Source organism: Gorilla gorilla, chromosome X, assembly GCF_029281585.2.
Source record: "Gorilla gorilla gorilla isolate KB3781 chromosome X, NHGRI_mGorGor1-v2.1_pri, whole genome shotgun sequence".
Taxonomy (NCBI): Eukaryota; Metazoa; Chordata; class Mammalia; order Primates; family Hominidae; genus Gorilla; species Gorilla gorilla.
Genome location: NC_073247.2, coordinates 25,865,128 through 25,892,603, shown reverse-complemented (window position 1 = coordinate 25,892,603; position 27,476 = coordinate 25,865,128). Strand labels below are relative to the sequence as shown.

The window sequence follows — 27,476 nt, the reverse complement described above, 5'->3', positions numbered from 1 at the left end:
TTAGAATATATACCTAACAGTTATGGATGTAAATCTATAGGTCTTCAGAACAGTGATTAACGTGAATCAGAGCCTGAAATATAAAATTATTCAGGAAGAAGTTTAACATCATTTTCCTTTGACTGGGTTGTCTTTTTCATATTGATTTGTAAGAGCTCTTTATATATTCTGAATACTAGTCATTGTCAGTTATTTGTGTTGCAAATGTCTTTCCTGCCTTTTTTTTAACCTTTCTATACTATGTTTCTCTATTTTAATAAGTAAAAATACCTTAAATGTATCAATTGGCTCCTTAATGATTAGTGCTTTCTGTGGCTTCTTTAATCATCTTTCCCTAACTCAAGATCATAAAAATGTACTCTCTACTATAAGTGCTTTGTTGTTTTGCCTTTCATATTGATACATTTATTTCACCTGGAATGGTTTTTTAAATTATTTTTTAAATTGACTGATAAAGTTGTACGTATTTATCATGTACAACTTGATGTTTTGAAGTATTTATACACTGTGGAATGACTGAATTTAACTAATTAACATACATTACCTCACATAGTTATCATTTTTGTGATAAGAACACTTTATATTCCCTCTGTTAGCATTTTTCAAGAATACAATACATTGTTATTAACTGTAGTCACCATGTTGTACAATAGATCTCTTGAACTTATTTCTACTATTTAACTGAAATTTTGTATCCTTTGATGAAATTGGTTTTCATGTATGGTAAGATACAATTACATTTTTTAAAACATGGTTTGAAACAAAGGAAAAAATGGCAAAAATCCATGATGGAGAATGCCATGAACATTTTAAGGGGTTCACAGTTCACTGAATTATCATATAGTAATAACAATCATTATAGCTAACATTTATTAAATGCCTACTCTTTGCCAGAAACTGCTCTAAGAACCTTCCCTATCCTAAGAATTAACACCTGTAATCCTCACGACCCTGTGAGGTAAGGATTATGATTACCTCATTTTTCAGATGAGGAAACTGAGGTACAAAGAGATTAAGTAACTTACTCAATATCAATTAGTTAGTGAGTAATGGGACTGAGTTTCTGCTAGGACTCTTAACTGCCATCTTGTCCTGCACCAAACAAAAACATGGACCTTTAGTGAACAGTACTCTATTAGTAGTGTCTTGGGCATATTGGTAAATAAATCCAAGATTTTGCACATAGGTTAGAAAAACGACTATTCTTGAAAATTTTAAATGAGTAATATCATCTCATTGTGTTGTGTTTTTCTGTTATGTCACCTTTAGGAGAAAACTGATTAAATTGATGATCAATGTAAACTAAAAACCTATTCTAAGAATTTAAATATGTTTCAATTTTGGCAGGGGTGTATTTTTTTCATATTTTACAGGGGCTTTTAAAAAATATTTTTCTCAGGCTGGGCATGGTGGCTCACACTTGTAATCCACACACTTTGGGGGACTGAGGCCAGGAGTTCGAGACAAGCCTAGGCAACAAAGTGAGACTCTGTCTGTAATTTTAAAAAAAGTCCTCTTTCTCTTAAAAACAGTTAGGTGTCCAAATACATCCTGAAGTAATCTTAGGGTTATTTATGACATTCCCTGCTAATTTCAGGTTTCTATTATTTTTTGAACATTTATTTAATCCTTAAAGTTCTGTATATTTCAGATCTTAATAGTCTATAAACGTGGCTTCAACTAAGTTCGAATGCCTAAACTAGTTTCTGTTTTAGAGTGCTAAAATAGAATTTTATGATTATGTCTACATTATTTGAATTATTTTCTGATGGTTTTCTGAGCAATTAAAAATCAGTTGTGAATACTGTATGTCTGAAGAGGAGACAAGTTCTGTTCAAATAAAACCAAGAAATAGTAGTAGCATATATTACTTTAGTTAAAAACTTTATTAAATGTCTTGATGAGAAAACCTCAATGCATCATTGTGCACTTAGTCTCTAAAGAGCAGGATACAATTATTATGTGTCGATTTTAAACTTTTTTTAAAGAACAGGATAAGCTTCTAGGGCATTCTAATGCATTTGTAGTACTATTGTATTAGCAAGAAAATAATCAGCAGGGTTTGCCCTCCAGCGGGCTAGGCTTCATTCTGGGCATGCAGAAGGCTGTATTCTGAGTTTACATTCTAAAGAGCTTATATTGCTTATATATTTCTCATTCAAAATGTTAAATTTCATTTATTTCTTAGCTTTCCTGTTAGCTTCTGATGCAATGAGTGTTCAGTATTATGAATGTGGACCAAACCATAAGACAGGGTTCTCCTATAGGCTACAATTGTGCTTACTTAAAATACGGGATCCTGAGGGATGGCTCTTAATGTTATATGCCCATGGCTTATAAACAGCCTGTAGTATGATTGTTCTGTAATGTATAAAGTGCATTCTGAGTCTATTTTATTCTGGAAAACTGTCTCAAGTGTTTTGATGTGTATACCATTTTGTTATATAGTTTGGCATTTTATTATTGGTGTCACTCATCAAATTTGGTAAAACGGGCATTCTCATTTTTTTCCAATGGAATTCTCACAAGTTCAGGTAATAACCTATCTCTTTCCCAGATTGTGGAGTTACAAAGTTGACATTTCTTTATCTTGCTGTTTATATTCAGTTATAAGATGGGGGTTAAATGCCTATTCTTGGCAAGCTAGTAGATCTTACGGTGAGCTGTCACTTGCTGTATGATCAGACAACCCAACTTATGTCACCAATTCTAGTCTGCAGTGTTTGGTGGGACACAGACAGCATCCTTAATGCCATGAGGTTCTTGATGAGGACGTTTTGGGAGACGTCCCAAAAATGTAGACTTCTTTTGGGAAATGATGACCCTGCCGAGCTTTGCTCCGCAGTCGAAGAGACTAATTGGCTTGGTGTGAGGGGGGTGCAGCAGGGAGCTTAGGGCCATCTCCATAGCAACGACCCTTCTCTGGCCTGGGTCACAGCCTCATCAGAATTGTGTAACCTCTCCACATGCACAGATTTGAAGGAAAGTGGGAAGAGAAGAAAGGGGCAGGAAAATGAACTGATATTCGTTAAATACCTCCTAAGTGCCTGGCATTGTGTAGAGAAGATTAAAAACATATAACACACATATGTATGTACAGATGTATATGGACATTTATATATGTTTATACAGACATACAATAGAAACAGTATGTTTGATGTTTCCTCATTAGACTGTGTTCATCACAACAACTCTGTGTTATACGTATTCATTCCTTATTTTACAAACCAGCAAACAGGCTTGAAGAGATGAAGAGTCTTGTCCTAGATCTCCCTGAGGGTGATGCACTGATGTTGAAACAGGAACTTTCTGCCTGTAATGGTGTGTGCTCATTTTTGTTGCTGTTTCATGGTTGCTTAGTTGGTTTGTTTTCCGTGGTTCTCCACAAAGCCTCCTTTAAGGTTTGCTGCTGCGCTTTGTTTCCCCACTCCCCAAGAGAGAGTTGCATGGACAGAATTAAATATAGAGGCGGGACAGGCAGAGAGGCCATGATACTGGAGAAATGTAGGACCATGTTGAGAAGAGTTTGTCTGTCAGAAGTTTGGGCTTGTCCTGGGAGAACAGGGAGCCATTGATGGATTTTAAGTGGAGATTCTAAAAAGGTGCAATTTACGCGTGTAGAAAATGGATTGGCAGCAACCAGTTAGGGGACTTTTTTTCACCTGTATGGTTTTTATCTTAAAGAAAAGATAGATATGAAATAAGTATGGCAAACATATATGTTCATTATTTCATCCTTTGTGCTTTTCTGAATTAAAAATTAAAGTATTGAAAATAAATGAAAATTCTCTAAATCTGGGAGGGACAGGGATTAGCAAGCAATTCAGTCTAACGAAGAAACATCAAATAAACCCAAACTGAGAGGCATTCTATAAAATAACTGGTCTGTACTTTTAATGAAAGAAAAAGACTGAGGAACTGTTTCAAATGAAAGAAGATTAGACATGACAACTAAGTGCAGCGTGTGATCGCAGGTTGGGTCCTGGCCTAGAAATTTATTTCTTCTTTTCCATAAAAAACATTACTCAGATGACTGATGCAATTTGAATATCCGTATATAGATAGTAGCATTGTATCAATGTTAATTTCATAATTTCCATAAGTGCACTATACTTTTGTAAGAAAATATCTTTGTTTTTAGGAAATACATACTGAAAATTATTTCAAGGTAAAGGGGCTACATGTCTGCAAATTACTCTCAAATAGTTCAGAAAAAAAAAGAATGACATATATTTATAGCAAGAAGAATGATAAAGCATATATGTTAACATGTTAGCTTTGGGGGAATCTAGGTGAATGGTGTACAATAATTCTCTGTAGTATTTTTGCAACTTTTTGATATGTCTGAAATTATTTTAAAATAAAAATTAAAAAGAATTTGGTGGAAGGAGGAGCGGGAGGCAAGAACCAGGCAGGTCTGCCTCTTGTCCTAGGAGGCCGGGGTTGAGGTCCTAGATGAGGGAGTTACCTGCCAAAGCTGATGTGGGGACTTCCGGTGGCGGGGGGAGGTTGCGGGTATGGGAGGAGGATCTTAGGGACCAGGGTTGCTTTGCGGTCTGGCAATTATGTGATCCAGAGTTTGTGAAGGGTTGCAATCTCTCTTTAGCCCAGTTGCCCTTATCTCTGTTAATGGTGTTGGTGTGTCACCAGGCCGTGTTTTTCTATTTTTTTCTGCACATACAGGTGTAAGGAATACTTGTAAGTTCATTGGAATAATGAACTCCAAGACTGAAGCAGAAGGAAAATGACCCGGGTTAAGGCAAGGAATGTAGGCTGAGGAAGGCTCTCACTAGGGACGTTTGCAAGAATTAGGAGCCTCCCTGGAAATGAGAGCAACTGCCACAGAAAATGATTTACATATTTTTTTAAAGTTTTGGGTTTTTAATGTTTGGCTAAAGGAGGTCTGACTTAAAATGCGTTGCTGACTTAACTGTCCTAGGAGGCCAGAACGAAAATGTGACCTCCCTCCCAACTCATTTTATTCATCACTGCCCAAGGGAAGGGAAGAGCTTTTCAGCTGCAAAGAGACGGTAGCTTGCAGACCATATTTGTAGGAGAAAGGAAAATGTAGCAGGGTGTGAACTCTGACAAAGCAATAAAAATTGGGGGATGACATCAATTCTTGGTGCAGGACATCAAAGTGGGAGGAGAGGTGAGGGAAGAAAGAAAGATGAGAAGGACCTGAAAATCTGACAAGAGATCTCTTCTGTGTCTGTTGTTAAACATATAGTAAGCATTCATGAAATTTGGCATTTGTTTTCTTTTGCAGCAAGCTGAAGAAACAAAGCTTAGTGGAAATTAAACAAATTAATAGAAGCAAGTGCAGATGGGCATCATGCTAAAAAGAAAGAAAAAAGTAAATTGCCTTCATTTCTATTCCATGCCCTCTAACACTCTGTGCTTTCCAATCAGCAACATGAATTGTGTTATTACTGGCAAAGATGGACACTATATCCTAGCAGAAGACTTTTACAAGGAGTAAAAATATATGAACGCACTTAGTAAATTGACTTAGGCCATTCCTTTAAGCAAATGTTTGGTCCTTCCAGATCATGTAAAAAGATAAAAAAGGAAAAAAAAAAACAGATCTAGGCAATTATTTGTGGACTAGATTTCTGCTTGGAGGGTAAACAGGAAGCAAAGCAGGTGGAGGAGAAATGAGATTAGAACAATCAAAATGAACTCAAATAAAAGCCTGGTTGAACTGTCGAGAGTTTTGAGGTTTTGTCAAATGTGGTAACCACTTTTTAATACCTTTAAACCATGAATAGAGGATTCGTTGTATAAATTATGACATGTCCTTACAATGGAATGCATGCAGTTTTTCCCAAGGATGAGTTACTTCTCTATGTTTTGACATGGAAAGGTATCCAAAATAGAATATTGAGTTAGTTCTAGTTTTTTTGTTTTGTTTTGTTTTGTTTTGTTTTTTCTGAGACAGAGTCTTGCTCTGTCGCCCAGGCTGGAGTGCTGTGGCGAGATCTCAGCTCACTGCAACCTCTGCCTCCCAGGTTCAAGCAATTTTCCTGCCTCAGCCTCCCAAGTAGCTGGGATTACAGGCACGTGCCACCACGCCTGGCTAATTTTTGTATTCTTAGTAGAGATGGGGTTCCACCATGTTGGCCAGGCTGGTCTCGAACTCTTGACCTCGTGATCTGCTCGCCTTGGCCCTCCGAAGTGCTGGGATTACAGGCGTCAGTGACCGCGCCCAACCTGAGTTAGTTCTAGTTTTTAAGGAAATAACTTATAGTGCATAAAAGAAAAAAAAAACTGAAAGCACAAATACCAAATTGCTAACAATATTTATGTCAGGGTAGGAATGAAGATTGCAGAAAGATTTTTCAGTTTAGATGTCCCACACTTTCATATTCTTAAAATATTTTTAAATTAATGTGTTTTTTTATAATCAGAAAAAATGAAGCTATTGGTGCTCTGAAAAAGAAAAACAATTGTGGCGAAACTTTTGAAAAAGCAGAGAAGAAAGGGGTTTGGTTGTAGAGTATGATTATAAGTCAGGCTAAATAGAAGTAGAAAAGCCCAGCATTCATTAGAAAACAAAGAAAGAAGTGCTCCAGCAGAGCCAGCCCATCCAGATAAGACATGGGATCTGGCTGTAAATTATTAGTATGTGTTTTCAGCATCTACCATGGACCTCCCCCCGCCAAAGGTGCACAATTTGCACACCCCGGCTATGCCTTATTCATTTTTGTATCTTCCTCTAAAGTACATGCCCATGGTAGATGTTCAGTAAATGATGGTAGACAAAGCTCGGAAGACTAAATATGAGTGGGTTAAGATGGGAGAAAAACGCCTGTAATCCCAGCACTTTGGGAGGCCGAGGCGGGTAGATCACGAGGTCAGGAGATCGAGACCATCCTGGCTAACATGGTGAAACCCTGTCTCTACTAAAAAATACAAAAAAAAAAATTAGCCGGGCGTGGTGGCGGGCGCCTGTAGTCCCAGCTACTCGGGAGGCTGAGGCAGGAGAATGGTGTGAACCCGGGAGGCAGAGCTTGCAGTGAGCGGAGATCGCACCACTGCACTCCAGCCTGGGCAACAGAGTGAGACTCCGTCTCAAAAAAAAAAAAAAGAGAAAAACGAGTAAGCTATGAATAAGTAACATTACTTTCAGAGAGCTTAAACTCATTCTAGTAAAATCTCAGAGAGGAAAAATGTGAAATAGGGGGATGGGAAAATATTCTCTGGCACTTGCTCATGTGTGTTTGTTTTGCCATCCTTCAGATTTTCTTAGTGAGACTTAATTTATGTTTTCTCAGTTATAGCTTTTCTTTTGTATCCAGTTGGACGTTTCAAGCCATCTGCCATGACAGTCATATCTTTGGAACATATTTTGGCCTCCTTGCTCCTTCTGCACTCGCCTTTGTTTACCCTGTCATCACGCTGACCCCTCCAGAGACTCCAGTGTGGGCTCTGTCCTTCCAGCATTGAACTGTGCCCTGCATTCTCTTTCCAGATCTCCTTTTCCACTGAAGGCACATGGAGGGATATCATGATTCCATTTCGACTGTGCCTTTTCTAGGTTCATATCTCTCAGTGGAAACACAGCATCTCTTCTGAGCCACGGGTCAATATATAAACATCCATGAAAATCAAGTGTTGGTGCTGAGAGTGCAAATAGCCTATTGTGAGTGATTTTGATTTCTTGGCCCCATGGGTCATGGTAGGAATCTGGTGAATTCTATGTACTCTCTTCACAGAAAAGTGTACACACGTGAAAAACTGTGAACAATTCCAGGGAGTTCACAGGCCATCCTGGAGCCCATTTATATCCCTAAGATTATGTATTCCTGCATCCCTGGAACTGATGCATATTCTATGTTAGGATAGAAAAAAAGAAGGAGTTCACTGGAACCAGAATGCAACTAGAATGCACTGGAACTAGAATGCAACTAAGTACAAAAAAGCAGGCCGGGTACGGTGGCTCACACCTGTAATCCCAGCACTTTGGGAGGTCAAGGCGGGCGGATCACCTGAGGTCAGGAGTTTGAGACCAGCCTGGCCAACATGGTGAAACCCCATCTCTACTAAATAATTTTATAAATACAAAAATTAGCCAGATGTGGTGGCGTGTGCCTGTAATCCCAGCTACCAGGAAGGCTGAGGCAGGAGAATCGCTTGAATCTGGGAGGCGGAGGTTGCAGTGAGCTGAGATGGCACCACTGCACTCCAGCTCAAAAAAAAAGCATATTTCTAGCATCAGCTTCACACTTCAGACACACTGGAGGCACAACAAATGGAAGATAAAGCCAGACTGGAGTGTTGCAGTTACTATCATAACATTACAACTGGAAGGAATAGTTTGTTTGGTAATACAGCTTGTAGCCTATAGATACACAGCCAAGTGAATTGTACACTGTACTTTGGGTGCTTCTTAAATATTTGGGACCAAGTCATTTAGGTTTAGGGGTATGTCTGTGTTTGTGTGTGAGAAAGAGAATGAATGTCAGTGTATATTTTAAACAGTTCACAGAACTTAAATCTTAAAATGTCTATCTAAAGGGAAAAAAAGGATTTCGTCTCCAAATTTATCTTTGTGTTTGTAATACGTATATGTCTTTGTTCCTTTTGGCATTATGGACACTAACGTTTTAATGTTGCTGGTCCTTTCCAGGGTGGACAAGCTTCATTTACACGATATCTGGAGATGTGTATATTGGTAAGTTATGGCTATGTCACTTAGGGCTCAATTGCAATTTAATTTAAACTACTGAAGGGAAAAAGGTAGGATGACACCATTTTATGTAATTGAATACTATGCCACCTTCTCTCCCACACTAGCCCTCTCTATATCCCAGCACAGGTGTGCCCAGGGCAGGGTGCCTTTCAGCTTACAGAACATTCAGTGAGGGAAGAGAATATGAACACCAGTCATGACACATCCTGTGCACAGATGAAAGTCCAGGCACCATTATGTGTTTTGATACCTCGCTAAGACGTTGGCAACCTCCATACTGATAAAGGGATGGAGCTACAGTGGACTCCAAGGGGAGCAGGAATCTGCCTATCTCCTGGGAGAAGGAAATGGAAGGAGGTGAATTTGCAATGCTAGTTTCCTCTGAGAAAACTCAAAAGTGGCTTTTTTCTCTTCTTCCGAGGGTTATATATATGTTGCTTGTTGAGTCTAATCAAGACAAGATGTTTGAGACCTAACCAATGCTCATTTTATAGATGAGGAACGTGAAATCTAAGAAAGTTGTTTAACTTACCGGGGTTACGCATTGGTAGATGTGGGACCAGAATCAAGGTCTCCTCAATCCTGCTCTCCACGCTCCACCCCATACCTTTTGTCCAATGACAATGCAGAGATAGCACCATCTAACTTGTCTTTTCAAGTCTAAATCCCTTAGTGAACCCAGCAGCAGAAGGGACAGAGTGGGTGGGAGAGAGGGGCTTGCAGAGCAGCCTGGTTCCTGCCTGGGTCTCCTCCTCCCCTTCCCATCCTCCTAAAAGCAGCCATGGGTTCCCGTAAAAGGCTCTTGGTAGCATTGGGAGAAAACAGCTATAGCAGATGCTGTTGGTACCCCACCCACACCCCTGGGCCCTTTCTTCCTGAGTGCCCACTGACCAACTAACAATAGCCAGTATCTGTGTCACTTTGCTTGAAGGCTTTTCTCTGAAACCAATCAGGGCAGCATGAAAGTACTGGAGAATTAACATTCCCAGAAGCTACCTCACCCATCAGGCAGGATAACTCTGAAGCCTGTGTGAAAAGCCATTTACTAGTTTCCCAGTGGGATTACAGCCAAGCCACCTGAGTGTGCTTGATGACATACCCTTCGTTGTCTGTCTTCCCTTTTCTGTCTAACTCTCCTGACTCTGGACTGTTGTTTCCTGAGATCATCTCCCAGATAAATTCCTTGTACCAGAATATATGCATCTCCAGTTATACTTCTGAGACAGCTCAGAGAACCAGCCTCTCGTTTTCTCCTCCTCATCCCCACAGACGGTTATGGGTGGTGTGGATGGGGTGGGGCATCTCAAGGTACAGGCCAAGAATCCCCATTTCTGAGACCCTCTGCAGCTGGGTGCTCTCCACCCGCTCCTGCAGGGATGCCAGCACTGAACTTTCTGGGGCCCTAACATGGCCACCTCCTTGGGCAATACACTCCCAGCTCCAGGCAGCTGGCTGACAGATAACATCTGCTCAGGGATAGAAGGCCACACCCAGAGCTATTTAAACCATTCCTTTTATTCTCCAAAAAGGATGTTCAATTGCCTGAAATTATTCTTCTGGAAAATAATTGTAATGCAAACTCATGCATTTTGAATTTATTCCTAATAAAGTACAAATGGGCTTAGTTCCCTTTTCAGTGAATAGCATTTCAATTAGGGGTCAGGAGCAAAATTCATTTAGTTTAGCACTGGAGAAAGTGTGAAAAAAAGTCTTGTAGTAGTATCATAAGTTTATATGTACACAGCTTAAACTATATTAACCATCTGGAAGAGATGATATATCGTTTGTTTTTATGATCTTCTGAAAATCCTGAGAAAAATATAGTGCTTTATAAAAATAGAAAAAAACATTTTTATGGAGGTAGTGCTCCCGATTTATGATTTCAAGAGCAACAAAATAATCTGCACAAATGGAAATGAAGAAAGCACATGAATTTTAAGGTGGTAAGGATAACAGAAATGTTTGTGCAGAATGAGAAAAAGCAGGGAGAAGCAAACTTTCTGTAAAAGGACAGATAGCAAATATTTTCATCTGGCAAGGCATATAGTCTCAGTTGCAACTACTTAGCCCTGCCCGTGTCGCACAGAAGCGGCCACAGATGATACATAAACAAATTGGGTGGCTATTCCAATAAAACTTCATTTATGGTCACTGAAATGTGAATTTCATGTTTTTTCATGTGTCATGAAAGGCTTTTTTTAAGTTTGTTTCAACCATTTATAATAGTGAAAATTTTTCTTAGCCTGTGGGCTCTACCAAAGGTGACAGTTGATTTTGGTTTAAATGAATTGCAGAGAATGAAGGGGAAAGAAATTAACGAGTAATTGCCAAAACCTGTTTTAAGCAGTAGTTAGAGCCTTGTTTCCTGACAGACCTTTAGCCTGAGAAGTTAACAAGTGAAATGCTCTGCAGTTCTCGGGGTAAGAATGACCCACACATCCACTTGTTTTTCTTGAGATGAGGCAGGATTTTCCTGAGTCATTTCTATTTACTGACCTGGTCCCCCCTCGTGACCATGGGCCACAGTGCAAAACATCTGGCAGGGGGTGGGTCTGTAGCCTTGGAGCAAAGTTGCATCTGTCTAGAATAAACTGGACTGTGAAGAGAATCCAGCTCACACAACTGGCCTCTTGGGACTGTGCTTTAACCAGTGAGTGGCTGGCTAAATGACCTCATTTGAATTTTATCTCCTTCCCTTCCTCCTACCAACACCCTAATGGGGGGGGGGGCAGTTAATGAGAAAAACAAAAGGGCAAGAACAAATCATCAGAGAAAAAGAAATGACGAAACAGAAACAGCTCTTGAATATGTACTGACTTATAAAATCAATAGAGAAAAATCCAGAAAATGTTTTCTGACTTCACTGCCTCAATTTTATCTTGCTTATAAAACTAGGTTGGCACCAACGAACCACAGATGGCAGGAAGTGATAAGCAAGGAATTGTCTTTTTCAAAATGTCAAACATGTTCAGTTGAAGTAGATGTAATGAATATATATATACTTGGTGTATCGGGCTGGAATAAATGGGCTGCAACTTGGGTTGAGGAAATAATCTGAGGAGACTGCATAAAATGGAAATTTAGGAGGGCTATTAAAAATTAACCGATTACAGGAAGTGCTTAAAAGACATTGACAAATTTAGTTTGACTACAAACAGGTGGAGTTTTGAACATTAGAAAATGCTCCACAGCCGGGCATGGTGGTTCACGCCTGTAATCCCAGCACTTTGGGAGGCTGAGGCAGGCAGATCACTTGAGGCTGGGAGTTTGAGACCAGCCTGGCCAACATGGTGAAACCGCTGTCTCCAGTAAAAATACAAAAATTAGCCGGGTGTGGTGATGCACGCCTGTAATTCCAGCTACACGGGAGGCTGAGGCAGGAGAATCACTTGAACCCGGAGAGCAGAGGTTTCAGTGATCCGAGACTGTGCCACTGCATTCCAGCCTAGGCAACAGAGCGGGACTCTTGTCTAAAAAAAAGAAAAAAAGAAAAAAAAAGAAAATGCTGGATGTTTAACTAGTTGTCAAAGTCAGTCAGTCATTTTAAAGGTAAAGGTAAGTATCGTGAGGCTATGTAATTGTCCTCTAATGACACCCTGAAGAAAGAGTTAACAGAGCTAAAATAAGACTAGTAGAATTCTCATTTTCTTATTCAAAGAAAGTATTCATTTGAGACTCATCTGAAAGTACTCACTTTATGCTTTTCAAGGATCTTCTTAATTTTTAATATATTTGCTTTTTCCAACAATGAAGAGCCTTCTAAACTGACTATTGAATAGTAATTTTAAAAAGTGTGCAATAGAGGGAGAGACCTTTGACAACAATCTTTTGCTAAGGCAAAAAGTTCTCTGACCAGCCCACAGCTGGAATCTGTGCATCATATGATAAAAAAAAAAGTCAAAAGAATATAAAAAATACATTGTCAGAAAACCAGTAGATCCCACAGATACTAATACCAAATCTCTTCCCTGCAGCTGTGCTGAAAATTACTTTACACATTAATGCAGAGATCAAAAGGATAGAAAAGTTTACATCCTGTATCCTTGTAGCTTGGTACAGTTTATCAGCTTGAATTCTAGTCCCCTAGAAGGCCTGATATCAAGTATACTGTTGGTGCTTAGAAAATATTTAGAAATCTAAAAACATTTGTGTTTATTGAAATAAACTGGCTTACAAAGGCAGTAAAATGTTTTGAATTCATTTAAATAACTAATGATTCACGCTTAGTTTGTGCTAACGTTTTGAGCACAAACTTCTGTGCTCTGGTTTTGGGTGATATTAAGCAGTTTGAAACGGGCTCTGGATCTTGCAGTAAAGGCGGGGAAACACAAATGTGCACCAGCAGGCCTCATAATTGACCTCCATTTATCCAACTAACTGAATTGCCCAGTGCTCTTCATTCTATGGTGAATACTTTGAGGAAGGTGCTTGAACACCCAGGATGATCTGCTCCTCCCTGGTCTGCCTGCTCATAGCTGCTCCCATCAGCTGAGTTGTAGTGGACTTAAAGGCACCTATGTTTGTTCTCAGTCCATTTATGCTAGTTGCACCAATAATTGAAATTATGTAATTTAATTAAACAGTTGTAAAATAATTAAATAAATGTGAAAAGAGAGTTGGTATTTCCAGAACAACTAAGGCAGATGCTTTGTAAAAGTGAATTGCTAAAGGAAATGCCTTTGACACGGAAAGACAAACATCACATGTTCTCAGTTCTTTGTGGGATCTAAAGATCAAAACAATATGAACTCATGAACATAGAGAGTAGAAAGAAGGTTACCATGAGTTCATGAGGCTGGGAATGGTAGTTGGGGGCTGGGCGGGGGGAGGTGGGGATGGTTAATGGGTACAAAAAAATAGAAAGAATGAATAAGATCTACTATTTTACAACAGGGTGACTATAGTCAATAATAACTTAATTGCAAATTTTAAAATAACTACAAGAGTGTAATTGGATTGTTTGTAACACAAAGTATAAATGCTTGAGGGGATGGATACTCCCCATGCTCCACGATGTGATTATTCTGCATTGCATGCCTGAATCAAAACATCTCATATACCCCATAAATATATACACCTACTATGTACCCACAAAAATTAAAAATTTAATAATAAGAAAATGCCTTTGAATTTGTGAAAGATTTGGGGAAACTCTAATAATCTAATGGGTGGTGCATTATGGGTATGCTTTAAAAAGAAAATGCTTCAATCAAGTCAGTAAACCCACCTTAACTGTATTTCTTTCTTTCTTTTTTTGCGTTCAAGCACTCCTCCCACCTGTCTCCTGAGTAGCTGGGATGACAGGTGTGCACCACCACACCTAAAAATGTTTCGTACAGACAGGGTCTCCCTATGTTGCCCAGGCTGGTCTTGAACTCCTGGGCTCAAGCAATCCTCCTGCCTTGGCCTCCCAAATTGCTACAGGAGTATTTCTAAACATTTACAAACAAATGCACATTATTTATGCTTTCATTTAAAATAAAATGAAGCAGTTTGTCTTTTTCAATTAACAATCTCAATTGCATCAGATAAGAAGGCTTCAACTATACATATAAAATTGATAATATCAAACCTACGATAGAAGTACTAGAGTGTATGGAACAGAGAATAAATAGGACAGCAATTCTTATAAATAGAAAAAAAGGAAAAGAAAAATTGGCATTTGCAGAAAAGTTGTACAGCAATTAATCAGACACTGAAGATGCAGCACTAACTTTAAAATAGGTTTTGAAGTATTTCGCCCTTTTATGACTATTTAGGCAAAAAAATTGCAATTAAATTGTTTTCAGTTAATTTTTTCCTTAACTGTGCTATTAGATTTAACATTCTTGGCAGTGATTCCCAATGGAAACTATTTGTTATCTGATTTGGCTCTATTTATCATTGAAAGTAGTCAGAAACAATAAGATATATTTTTTGAGACTTATTTTAGGTTCAGGAGATAACCAGATGGGCGAATAACATAAAAATGATCTGGAAATAAAGATAGAATCAATCTTTGCTTTCTGTGACCGTGACCCTGTTTTAAACATTTCATGTAATAATACAGAAGCTAAAAGTACACTTGCAGTTATTATTAACCTGGAACCCTGACTCCAGTGTCTATAAGAAAGGTTTACCTTGGTTAGGCGCAGTGGCTCATGCCTGTAATCCCAGCACTTGGGGAGACCGAGGTGGGAGGATTGCTTGAGCCTAGGAGTTTGAGACCAGCCTGGGCAACATGATAAGATCCTGCCTCTACCAAAAAATTTTTTTAATTAGCTAGGCATGGTAGTGCATGCCTGTGGTCCCAGCTACTTGGGAGGTTGAGGTGGGAGGATCACTTAAGCCCCAGAGGTTGAGGCTGCAGTGAGCTGTGATTACACCACTGCACTTCACACTTGGCAACAGAGTAAGACTCTGTCTCAAAAGAAAATAAATAAATAAAAATAAAGATTTACAGCAGGGCGCGGTGGCTCACACCTGTAATCCCAGCACTTTGGGAGATCGAGGGGGACAGATCACGAGGTCAGGAGATCAAGACCATCCTGGCTAACATGGTGAAACCCCATCTCTATTAAAAATACAAAAAATTAGCCGGGCTTGGTGGCACATGCCTATAGTCCCAGCTACTCAGGAGGCTGAGGCAGAATAATCGCGGGAGGCAGAGGTTGCAGTGAGCTGAGATTGTGCCACTGCACTCCAGTCTGGGCAACACAGAGAGACTCCGTCTCAAAAATAAATAAATAATAAATAAATAAATAAATAAATAAATATTTACCTTAGAGTGGAGCATTTCAAATGACCTCTTTAGTATCAACACTGAGATTGCAAAGAGAATGGGCAGAAATTGCATCCCACATACAATTAGAGTTAGAGCCCTTTAGACAAGCTAAACTTTTTGTTGCTGAATTAAGATTTCCTCACAGACCAATGAACACCATAGTCAAGCAAGCTCCCCTGATAGGGGGTGCAGAGAAATACCAATTCAGCATTATTTTTGAGCACTCTTTTGCCAGCTCACTCCATTAAAACATAGCGAAGGGGTTTATAAACTGTTTTGGTATATGTATCACGAAACATCCTACATGACAAAATTATGGGCCAGGAGTGGACCACGTGGGTAATGGGTGTTATATATGAATTACTTGAAGATAAAGACATGTTTCATTGCTCCCAGGGGATCTCAGTAAAGCACACTTAATGAAATGCTGCTCTGTATCACAGTTAAAAATATTACTCAACTCTAAATGAGATTTTTTTAAACTCCCAGACCTCTCTTTTATTGCCAAATCCCTGCATAAGTGGAAAATCAATGGAGTTCTATCATTTGTTTCCATGACGTTTGTTGACCTAAATCTTTGATGGAGGAGAAACCTTTAGTATTATGCTGGGGCTGGCTCTTGCTAGCTTGCAGGAGCTGATTGTGTGCCTTCCCTGGCCTCACATTAGTAGGTTGAAATTGGCCACAGTGGGAGTATTTACACCACAGATATTGGCACACACTACGGGAATCAGGTTAGTTCTCCCCTTTACTCCTGAAAGCCAACTGTTAAACATTATCCAGCACACTACTTCCTCTGGGACAGAAGTTGCTAATCTTTTTACTGCCATGGACCTTTCTGACATCTGCGAAGCCTCCTGCCTCCTCAAATAATGTTTTTAAAGTCAGTGCAGTTATGAAAATGTTAAAAGAACAGGTTTAGGATATAGCTATATGTGTGCTTCTTTAATGACATTTGACATAACATGATCTAGTAGCAGGCCTGCTCTAAATTTTAAGTAATAATTAACATAAACTATATTTTGAGATATCTACAAAACCATAATGTGATATGAAAATATCTATGATTTCTGCTGGAGACAAAGTCATCAGCCCAGCTAATACTACTGTGGCTTGTTGGCTACATTCATGATTGAAGGAGAAGATACGTTTCAATTTAGGTGTTAGTGAAAGTAAACATGTAATTTATCTCCTATCAAAGTCCACCCATGCCCTGAATTGTATCCATAGACCCCCCCTTGGGAGGACATTGACTCCACGTTAAGAACTCCTGCTCTGTTAGAATCCTATTTCATGTTTGCAAGCACCAGAATGAACCCTGCTGCCTCATATTGGTTATTTCCAAAGTGGAGGTGAGAAGGTCTTCTCTAGAAAATATAGTTGTTTGGACTCCAACCAATATGTCCAAAATTCACAAATTATGTTTCTGTTTACATAATAATTGCTCAAGCTATTGTTTTCATTTAAATAAGCATTTCCTTATTGATTATTCAGCTCCAGCTTGTCACATGAATGCCCTTGTTTACATCCCAAAAGGGCATGCAGGTGTATCTCCCAAGACATTTTATGGGCTGCTCATTCAATTTGAAACCTTCTCTCTCCTGCCCATTAACATATCAGGGTTTTTCCCAACTGAAAGACCTAATCCAAATCTCACCCCCTCTCTACAGCCTTCTGTGGTGCACTTTGGCCTCTCCAGTCTGTAGCCTTCTCTTGCAGAACCACTCTTGCAATCTTCAAGTCACTACATTCTTCTGCTCCTAGTGAGAATCATGTTAGAATTTTCTCTCTCCAACTGTTGCCAAATCCTTTAGATTTCTTTTTCAACTCCACCTGTCAAATCCATCCCTATCTTTCTGTTGCCACTTTCTCAATTCAGAGTGTAATTCATTTTCACTTAGACTGTTACAGCAAACTCCTAACAGGTCATCCTAACTTCAGTGTTGTCCCCTCCAATTCACTCCACATTCTGCCATCAGAGTCATTTCTCCAAGACACAGATCTGGTAATTTCACACACACACACACACCCTCCTCAAGGGCTGTCAATTTTATACAGATAAACATGGGTTTAAAGGCTTTCCCTGATCTGAAGACAGCTTACATTTCCATCGTTCTTCCCAAAAGACTGTTCCAAGAATGGTAGAATTTTCACTGCAATCTTTTCTCTTGTCTAGAATGCCCTTTTCCCCAGATTTCCCTCTTGTGGTTTATCTAATCCTGCAGAGCTCAGTTCAAGTCTTACCTCCTCCACAACAAATATCTGTGGTCCCTAGACCTGCACAAGCCCCCATCACCCCTGTTCTCTTATTGAACTTTGCTTATGAATTTATCGTTGCCTTTAAGAGACACTTTCATTTGTATTATTTTATTTGTAAACCTCAGTATAGAAGAGATGGAAATGTATCTGTCCTGAATATTCCCACAACATTTAGAACAGGGTCTTTTTTTAATACTTTAAGTTCTAGGGTACATGTGCACAACATGCAGGTTTGTTACATAGGTATACATGTGCCATGTTGGTGTGCTGCACCCATTAACTCATCATTTACATTAGGTATATCTCCTAATGCTATCCCTCCCCCCTCCCCCCACCCCACGGTCTTATTCAGAGTTCAATAGCTATTATTCAATAGCTATCCAACTTACTTATTTTTCAGTTGAATTATTCTCTGATTATTTTGTGTGTATAGATTTAGTTTGCTCCAGCAGGATTTTGAATTATTTCTATGAAAGGAATCTACTTTGCATGTCTCTGTATTGTCCCATAGTACTAGGCAATTGTAGGTACTCAATTACTTGTGGAAATGAATTAATTATGGCATTTGATAATTTTTCTAACTATTTTTAATTCTTATAAAGTTTATAATTTACCTAAGGAAACATGAGCACATAATGCCAAGGACTTTGCTTATCAATTAAAGCGTAAATGGAAACACAATGCAGGATTCATCTCCTTGTCCTTTTTCAAAATTGAAAACAAACTAGTTTCAGGCTTTAATAATAGCAAATATAATTAACCAAGAGATTCAAGGAAATTACTAAGTCCATTATTTCTCAAATTAAAATAAATGTTGTGGTGCTATATAGTTAACCAAATAAGTAACCATATAACAAATGTACTATAATGGGTATTAAATTAGTGGGTCATTGGTTTTGTAGGGCCCGATGATGCACAACAAAAAATAGAACCTCATCACACAGCAGTGCTTGGAGAAGGTGACAGTGTCCAGGTGGAGAACAAGGTAAGTATGCTATTTTCCTTTAACTTTCTTAACATGTACTTTCTACTGGTTTCCAAGAAAATGCCTAAATGTTGTGGATAACTGAAAGTTTTTCTCTCTTCCTTGGAGAAGAAATTATACCAGAAGTTTATCACGTCTTTTCATTAATTTCTGCTATTTCTATGGGTTTATTTTAAAGTTTTATCTTTATTGATTCTTTATCTTCAGAAATCATATAAAGTCCCTATTGTTTACCCCTGGAAATTTGAATCTGGAAGCAACACATCTTTGTTGTCTCTTAATTTTCTTTCTTCATATAATTGATTTATTTTGTTTTTAGCATAAGGGAAAATAGATCAGCCCTATAGAAGTAGAAATATAAATCTACATGCATACTCACATAGAGCCCTTTGAAAAGAATCCCCACTTTGGCCAGGCGTGGTGGCTCACGCCTGTAATCGCAGCACTTTGGGAGGCCTAGGCGGGCGGATCACGATGTCAGGAAATCGAGACCATCCTGGCTAACACGGTGAAACCCCATCTCCGCTAAAAATACAAAAAATTACCCGGGTGTGGTGGCAGGCGCCTGTGGTCCCAGCTACTCGGGAGGCTGAGGCAGAAGAATGGCGTGAACCCGGGAGGCGGAGCTTGCAGTGAGCCGAGATCGCGCCACTGCAGTCCAGCCTGGGCAACACAGTGAGACTCCGTCTCAAAAAAAAAAAAAAGAAAAAAGAATCCCCACTTTGAACTGAGAGGAAGATAGGATGCATTTCATAGTCTTTTTGTGATGAATCCCTGCTCTTTAAGTAAAGTTTCTGATATTTTAGGAGTCTTGGGAGGTTTTTATTCCCAAGTTTCCAAGTCTCTTTCTCATGTCTATTTCATTCCCTTGAGTAATTCAGTCACCATGTTGTGAGTCTGTTTAGTCAATCTGACTGCTTTATGTCATTCTTATAAAGAGGATTGAGGAGAAAATTGTGCAAAAGCTCCTGAAAAAAACAAACTTTGAAAACTATTTTAGTGTGTGGATGACTAGTGCCGAGGCAGTCTGACTGACTTCTGGCCTTCTGACCCTGCCTGTTGTTATAGAACACAGTGGATTTGAGGAGTTATTAGATCTTAGCCCACTTTTCTGGCAGCAATCTGCTGCTGCTTTAATCATCTGCAGCACCACCATGAACTGTGAGGTAAACGGAAGAAAAACCTCATGAGCACTAGAAAAATGCATATGTCAAGGTCAGTGCCCTTTAATATTAGACTGAGCCATATGAAACTGCGACTTTTGACCTACAAAAATGTCTATTTTATATCTTTCAATCCAATACAGGAAAGAGGCTTGAAAGCTACACATAGGCCAGAACCTACTAATATCAGAGTGGTTTGTAACATTATCTGGTTTAACTTGGCAACCTCAGTTCTTCCTATAATACACAGAGAGCACATTGCAGATAAGGAGTTGGAAGCTAAAACAGAACACCAGAAAGAAGTGATGAAGGGAGTCAGAAGAACAGGTGCAGCCAACATAGAAAAGAGTCAGCTGAAACAATCAATTCACTGGCAAGCAGCACTCCTGGCTCCAGTGGCATCGTTCTGTTATGTTCAATTCTGTAATTGTTGCTGTGTATAAGCATAGCCTGAGCCATCAAAACCTTAGAAAGATTTCTATGAAAAAATTGATATTAAAAAATCAGCATTTAAAGGCAGCATGTGTCACTTATATCCACACAATAGTAGAAAGTCCCCTTTAGATTACAGCAGAAAAGAAATTCTGAAGGTTTGAATCTTGGCTTTACTGCTTGTTAGCTGTTGTGACTTTGGACACGTTTGTAAAGTCCTCTGAGCTTCAGTTTCTTTGTCTGCAAAATTAAAATAATACTGCCAACTGCAAGTGATTGTTAGAAAGAATATTTGAGATTATGTATATTACAAGTCTACTCCAGATTGAGCATGGGGGTCAGTAAATTATGTCCAATAGGCCAAATCCAAACCTTTTTCATAAAGTTTTATTGGACCACAGCCACACCCATTCGTTTCCATATTGTCTATAGGTTCTTTTATCCAATAACAGTGGAATTGAGTAGTTGTGACAAATAAAGCCTAAAACTCTCTGGCCCTTTACAAAAAAGGTTTGGTTTACTACGTTGTAGATGCTCAATAATGGTAACTGGAAAGTTTATGAATCCAAATATCTAATTTGATAGTCATACCACATACATGTTACCTAATAAGGATTTATACAGTAGACCTGAAGGCTTAGGGCACATAACAGTTTCTACAGGTAGAAGAAGGCTCCAAGAGACCCTGACTCACTCACGCTCCAAGCCAGTGTTATCCTCACTTGGACCTAGCATTAGCCTGAGGATTTGATAAAGAAGGAAGATGTGACTGCCCAGTGCTGCGCCAATCCCATTTCCACTAAACTGTGGTCAAGAATGAGAAGCTGATTTTTTGCCTGGCTTTTTTTCTGGCTCTGTTCTTCCTGCACTTTTACTACTCTTCCTTTCTGTGTTCTCCACCATCACACCCATTTGACTACTGGTTGACCAGTAGTATGGGCAGTATCTCCTATAGTGGCCAATCTCCAGGACAGGAGAGGAGGACAAGGAAGGGATGATGCAAAAGACTACAGCTTCTTTCTGCCCCAGGTTTCCCTGTTCCATCTTAGAACTTTTTCAGAGTTCTTAGAGATTGGAATCAACTCCAGACTACTCTGGACATTTAATCCTGGACTGGTACCAGTCATCCCAGAATAGCTTCTGTTTCAAGGGCTAAGGCTTCCTGTGCTGCTTTGACCTACTGATGATGGTACTCTGGACTTTCTCTTAAGATGATGGTTGCCCTGATGGCTCCACAATCAGGAGTACAAGAGTTTGATATGAAAGGCTCCATCTCACCCTTAGGCTTATGTTTATAGTGGTATACTATTGAGAAGGTCTTAAGCCTCATGGATTAGCAAACTCACCCATAGTGGACCAAGGAAGACAATCAATACCTCACTGGCTGTCATTAAAGCCATACTTCACTGTAACAGTGCTTTTTAACTGGCACTATTCATGGAAAACTCATTAATATAATAAAGATTAACATTTGACTATATATAGCATTTGATTAAAATAAACATTGAAAGACAGAAATAAAACAAAACATCCTGTTAAAACTAGAGAAAACTTTTTTGCTTGTTTAGTGTAAAAGTTCATGATGAAATAAACCACTAAATTTTTAAGCTGATAACAGTTACTTGTTTGATCTTTTCATTGGCCCAAGAAGTATAAACAATGAAGTCTGGTAGGAACAAATGCATGCAATAAGTCACGCTAAAGCACAGTTTCTTTCTGGTAATTTTTTTCAGGTAATATATCACTATAATCAATGTTATTGATGCAAAAACATGCCCTTCGATCAGCAGTCCCCAACCTTTTTGGCATCAGGGACCAATTTCCTGGAAGACAATTTTTCCTCAGACGGGGGTGGCTGGGAATGGTTTGGGGATGCTTCAAGCGCATTACCTTTATTGTGTACTTTATTTCTATTATTATTACATTGTAATATATAATGAAATAATTCTATAACTCACCATAATGTAGAATCAGTAGGAGCCCTGAATTTGTTTTCCTGCAACTAGATGGTCCCATCCAGGGTTGATGGGAGACAGTGACAGAAATAATTCTATAATTCACCATAATGTAGAATCAGTAGGAGCCCTGAATTTGTTTTCCTGCAACTAGATGGTCCCATCCGGGGTTGATGGGAGACAGTGACAGATCATTAGGCATTAGATTCTCATAAGGAGTTTGCAAACTAGGTCCTTCACATGTGCAGTTCACAACAGGGTTTGTGCTCCTATGAGAATCCAGCACCACTGCTGATCTGACAGGAGGCAGAGCTGGGGTGGTAATTCGAGCAATGGGGAGTGGCTGTACATACAGATGAAGCTTCACTACCTCACCTGCCACTCACCTGTTGTGCAGCCCAGTTCCTAACAGACCACCAATTGGTACTGGTCCATGGCCTGGGGGTTGGGGACCCATGCCTTAGATTCATACTCAGAGTCCTACTGCCATCTTGAGTTTTATATTTATAGTTGATCAAACTGAGTAGCTACTCATAGTTTAGAAGTTATCAACTTATTAAGTGAACCATAAAACTTTCATCTGGGCTGTGATCATTTATTGTTGGTATCAGCAGAACTCGAGACATATCTTGGCAAAAATACTTATGGAATAACAAGAGCAACTTAAAAAAGTAAATTATTAAGTAAACCCAGAAGAGCTTAACTCTGTACCAGAAACTCTGAAAAGGTGCACCAAAGCAAAAGACATGGTGCCAAAAGATGGTGAACGTTAGTTGGGGTGAAGTAGTAAGTGGACCTCTGCTACTTTTGTATGGGTTTTTAAAATCAAATCCCATAAAGGCATTTAGAACCATGCAAGGACTTAGGTTTTAAATGGGTATTTAATTCTCTTGGCTTTTGCATGATTTTCATCATTTAACACCATAGACAAAGTCATCATAGACAAGGACTTTTCAAGATAACAGCAACTGAGACTTTCAGCCACATCATCACTGTATTTTCTGGAATATCTGGAAAGATTATTAGATTTCACCAAAGAAGGCGAGTTAAGGAAAGAAAATGTCATCTAGGTTCATGTTTGCATATTTTGACAGCTAGTTGGGTTATGGATAAGTAAAGTGATGGTACATAAATAAATATAGGCCTTGCAATGGTTAAACAGAGACTTTTTAAAATGTAAAGAAGTGATCAAAACATCATAACTGAGTGGATGTATTAAATGACCCCAGCCCTGAGATTGTAGGGAGTAAATCAAGGCTTTTGAAGAAACCATTCTACCCTACAGTCCTATTTATTTTTTAAGTTGAAGGCAGGAAAGGGAAACAAATTTCAGTCATGTGAAATACGGTAGTTTTTATTAAATACATGGAAGATTAAGGAATTAATTATTAATTTTATTGAATCCAGTAATAAATCTTCTGGAACTAGTAACATTACAATAATTTCTAATTAAAGAGCTTTGCATTAGTAGAAGTATGATATAGTATAATATTGACTTACATATTTAGAAATATGCTATATTATTAGAATTGGGGTGAAGTTTCAGAAATTTTGAAGGCTTCATTTTAAAGTGCATAATCATTTTGGCTTTGTTTATTGTTTTATTCTAAATAAGATATACCTAAAAGAAGCCTGAAAAGAGATATATAATGTTCAGTTATCTATTAGTGAGTAACCACGCTAAAATTTAGTGGCTTAAAATAACAATCATTTATTATTTCTCCATGTGGTGGGGAGTTCTAATGCCGGTTTCTCTGGGGTCACTCATGTGGCTGGCAGGCTGGGAGCTGGGCTCTGCTGGGGCTGTTGTTTAGAGATGCCTCAGTTCTGCTCTAGGTGGCCCCTGCATTTGGCTAGTTTGGGATTCCTCGCGAGAGGGCAGTCACAAGACAGCTTCCCAGAGAGGGAGCGTTTGCTTATGGGAGGAGCTGTGGAAGTGAAGATAGGAAAGCAGAAGCTGGGGAATCAGAGAAGTCACCAACCAGTTAATCTGGAATGCCAAGCATATTCAGGCACTAAAATGAGGCCACAAAAGAAGTCTAGTGGAGAAGTCTGTAGTTCTGCAGCTTAGTGTCTAGGGATGGGGCTGCGGCCGTTCTTAGCAGAATTAGCAGTCAGGAAGAAGAGCTGGACATGGCACGCAGGAGGATGAGGACAAGCTAAAGTCTAGCAGCACCTCTGACTACCTGTTACAACTAACCGCCATATTGTCTCGACTTAACTAAGTTACCAGGGCACAAAACACCACATAGAAGTATATCTAGGTACATATGTAATTCACTTCTGACGGAACTACAGTTCTCCTTAATTTCAAATCAAACACCCATTTCTAATAAATAAAATTACTGAAAAGTGTATATATGTATGATATATGTATGATTTTGATAGATAGGACTCTTACAATTATAACATGTGAATTACTTAAAATACTTAGTTTTATATAATGAAATGATCTAATGATTGTTAAACCAGAAATGCATTTGATTACAAAACAATTCCCCAAACACAAACTTTAGAAAATATATATTTTATGTTTCCTTTTAACTTTTAAAATTAGCAAATTTTTGTAGCAATTTGAAAATAATACAGAAAAGCATAAAGAAGAAAATACAATTTGCTTTAATTCTCATTATTCAGAAATAATAAATGCTAATATTTTGGTATTTTTAATCCATAGTATATACATACCATTTTGTGATATTTACAAAACTTACAAGACATTATGAACATTTTATTACACACTTAAATATTTGTTGAGAAAATGAATTTTAATGGCCACTTGATAGTTTTTCTTATAAACATACAATTATTTAACCAACCCCTCACTTTTGGAGAAATGTTTTCAATTTCTGCTGTGATAAATAGTGCTATGATAGTGAAATTCCCTTACACTATATTGCTAAAACTGTCATTACTGGATCGGAGGACATTAGCAATATTGGGGGTTTTGAGTCATATTGTCAAATTGCTCTCTGGAAGGATTACTGCACCAATTGAAAATCTCCCAAACGATATATGAACGTGTATTTTTCCCTGTATCCATACTAGCACTGGATATTATGATTAATATTTTTTCCAGTTTCAGGAAAAAAATTGAATCCTTAATTCTAAGCAAAAACTTTTAGAGACTTTAACGTAATAGGGCCCTTTTGGAGGGAAATTTGCTTGAGCAGATGTCCCTGGGATGCTCTGTTTTTATAAGGTTCCATTTAGTGCAATATTTCTGGGGCATATTTTACATTATTAGTAATAATTTTCAAAAGTAATAAAATCTTATTTTGAATTTGCATAACTAATCTTCCCTTTTAAAAATTATATGGTAACTGAGAAATCATAAATCCCATGATAAGCCATTTAATCACATGGTTTGTCGTGAAGATATTTCCAGTTAAAGAAATCTTAATTTAAGTTCTCCTTCTTAAATTTGAGAATGTTAATATTTTGGTGGCCTGGACTTCTTCTTGAGTTCTACTTGCTACTAAACAACATAAGAAATAAACATGTCTATATTGAGTGTTGCACAGAAAATATTTTTGAAAATTATATTCAGAATTAGGAACATCGCCTATTTGGCTAGCATGTCAGTTTCAAATTGTTCACAATTTGATCTTCGAAAATAAGCCTGCTTACTGTTTGATGTTTTCTCTGTTAACTTTAGGATCCCAAGAGAAGCCACTTTGTCTTAATTGCTGGGGAGCCATTAAGAGAACCAGTTGTCCAACATGGTAAGACCAAAATGACAATGATTTTCTTGGTTGATTTTCCTTTTCTTTGAAAACAGTATACATGTATACTATTGTTGGGAAGAATAGCTGGGTTTTTTTGTCCTGTCTCTCCATCTATAAATCTGAGGATTGTTTAATTTTTCTGTCATCAGAGGGAAATATATATGTGATGTTTATTCATCTCTTTTTTTTTAAAGAAACATTTCTTAGATACCTATTATGTATAGGATATTGAGTTTGGAACTGTGGGAAGAACAAAAATAGTATTTTTGTACTATGTCACGGGAATTTTAACTTGAAAAAAGAGTCTACAGTCTATTGGGAACTTTAACATCCTTTTTATCTTTATCAAAAGTAAAGGTGATTTCAATACTGTCCTGTAGTCTATTGCATTTTTAGTAAAAAATATGAAACTCTTAGGAATAGTATTTTTAAGAAAATAGTTGTTATTTTTTGTTTATTTAAAAAAATGAGTAGAGGTAACTGATATAGCCGAAATAGTACTATACTTAGAGGCAGAAAATCCTGGCTTAAGTACCCATAACGATTACTTCAACTCTTTGGGTTTTGACTTCTTCATATCATTGTTGTTTGATTAAATGAGGAACATCTAAAAGCAATTAAAATCCATTTTATTATTTAGATAAATGCTTACAAAACATATGTCCACTTCACCAATTATTAAATTCAACATGCGTTAAAATCCCATTGCATTTCCCTGCCTTGCATGAATTCCCAGGTACACACAATGATTGCAGATAAACCCCAGCTGCTCATGAATTTAAAGAACACGGATTGCTTTAAAAATATTCTTTTTTGTTCTACTAACTACTTCAGGGGGAACATTAAATTGTACCCTGCCTTGCCTGTAGCATTTGACAACCATTTTGTACACATCCGATTTCCATTCCAAAGGTTTGTGGTTCTTGTTTCCTTTTCTCTCAACTGAAAAGCACTGCAATATTATAGTTTGTTTTTCTGGAAAAAGCCTTCAGACAAACTGAGTAGGGTCATAATCTTTATTCCTAGTAACTAACATTTAGGTGGGAAAAACATGTGTGAGATGGAAGTCTTATTTTAGGCAATCTCCTCTGTACCAATAATGAAAAGCAAGAGTCTAACTGAATTAGGTGACAGATCAAAGGAGTGGGACTGCTCAAAGCCACCCTACACTGGGGTCATGTGGATCCTCTCCCAGTGGCTTGGAACACAGGGACACTAGGTATGCCTGCACATACAAACTCAGAGTAGTCAGACAAAATAAATATGTCCCTTGAAAGTTCAGTTACTGAGAAGCAAAGCATTTTGTTTTTATTTTTTAACTTTTAAAAACTCAGACATTTAAGTTTTTCTTTTACTTATGTGTGTTTAAAGGCAGCCACAACCATCTCTTGATTGGGAACTTGCACAGATCTCATGAATTACCTAAGACCCTTCCTCCTCTTATCATCGTGTGTCCTTAATTATTCATCCACAGATTAAGCACAGGAAATCATAGA

The 27,476-nt window shown here is 38.3% G+C and overlaps 1 protein-coding gene across 3 annotated transcripts in view; it reads left to right on the top strand.

The window, feature by feature from the left end:
- PIR (pirin) overlaps positions 1 to 27,476 on the top strand; it is a 105,059-nt gene that overhangs the window by 73,707 nt on the left and 3,876 nt on the right. For all 3 annotated transcript variants that reach the window (XM_004063845.4, XM_004063844.4, XM_019019203.3), the window contains exons 7-9: positions 8,633 to 8,677; positions 18,620 to 18,702; positions 25,911 to 25,977. In XM_004063845.4, the coding sequence (XP_004063893.1) occupies positions 8,633 to 8,677; positions 18,620 to 18,702; positions 25,911 to 25,977 (195 nt within the window). The remainder of the gene's footprint in view (positions 1 to 8,632; positions 8,678 to 18,619; positions 18,703 to 25,910; positions 25,978 to 27,476) is intronic.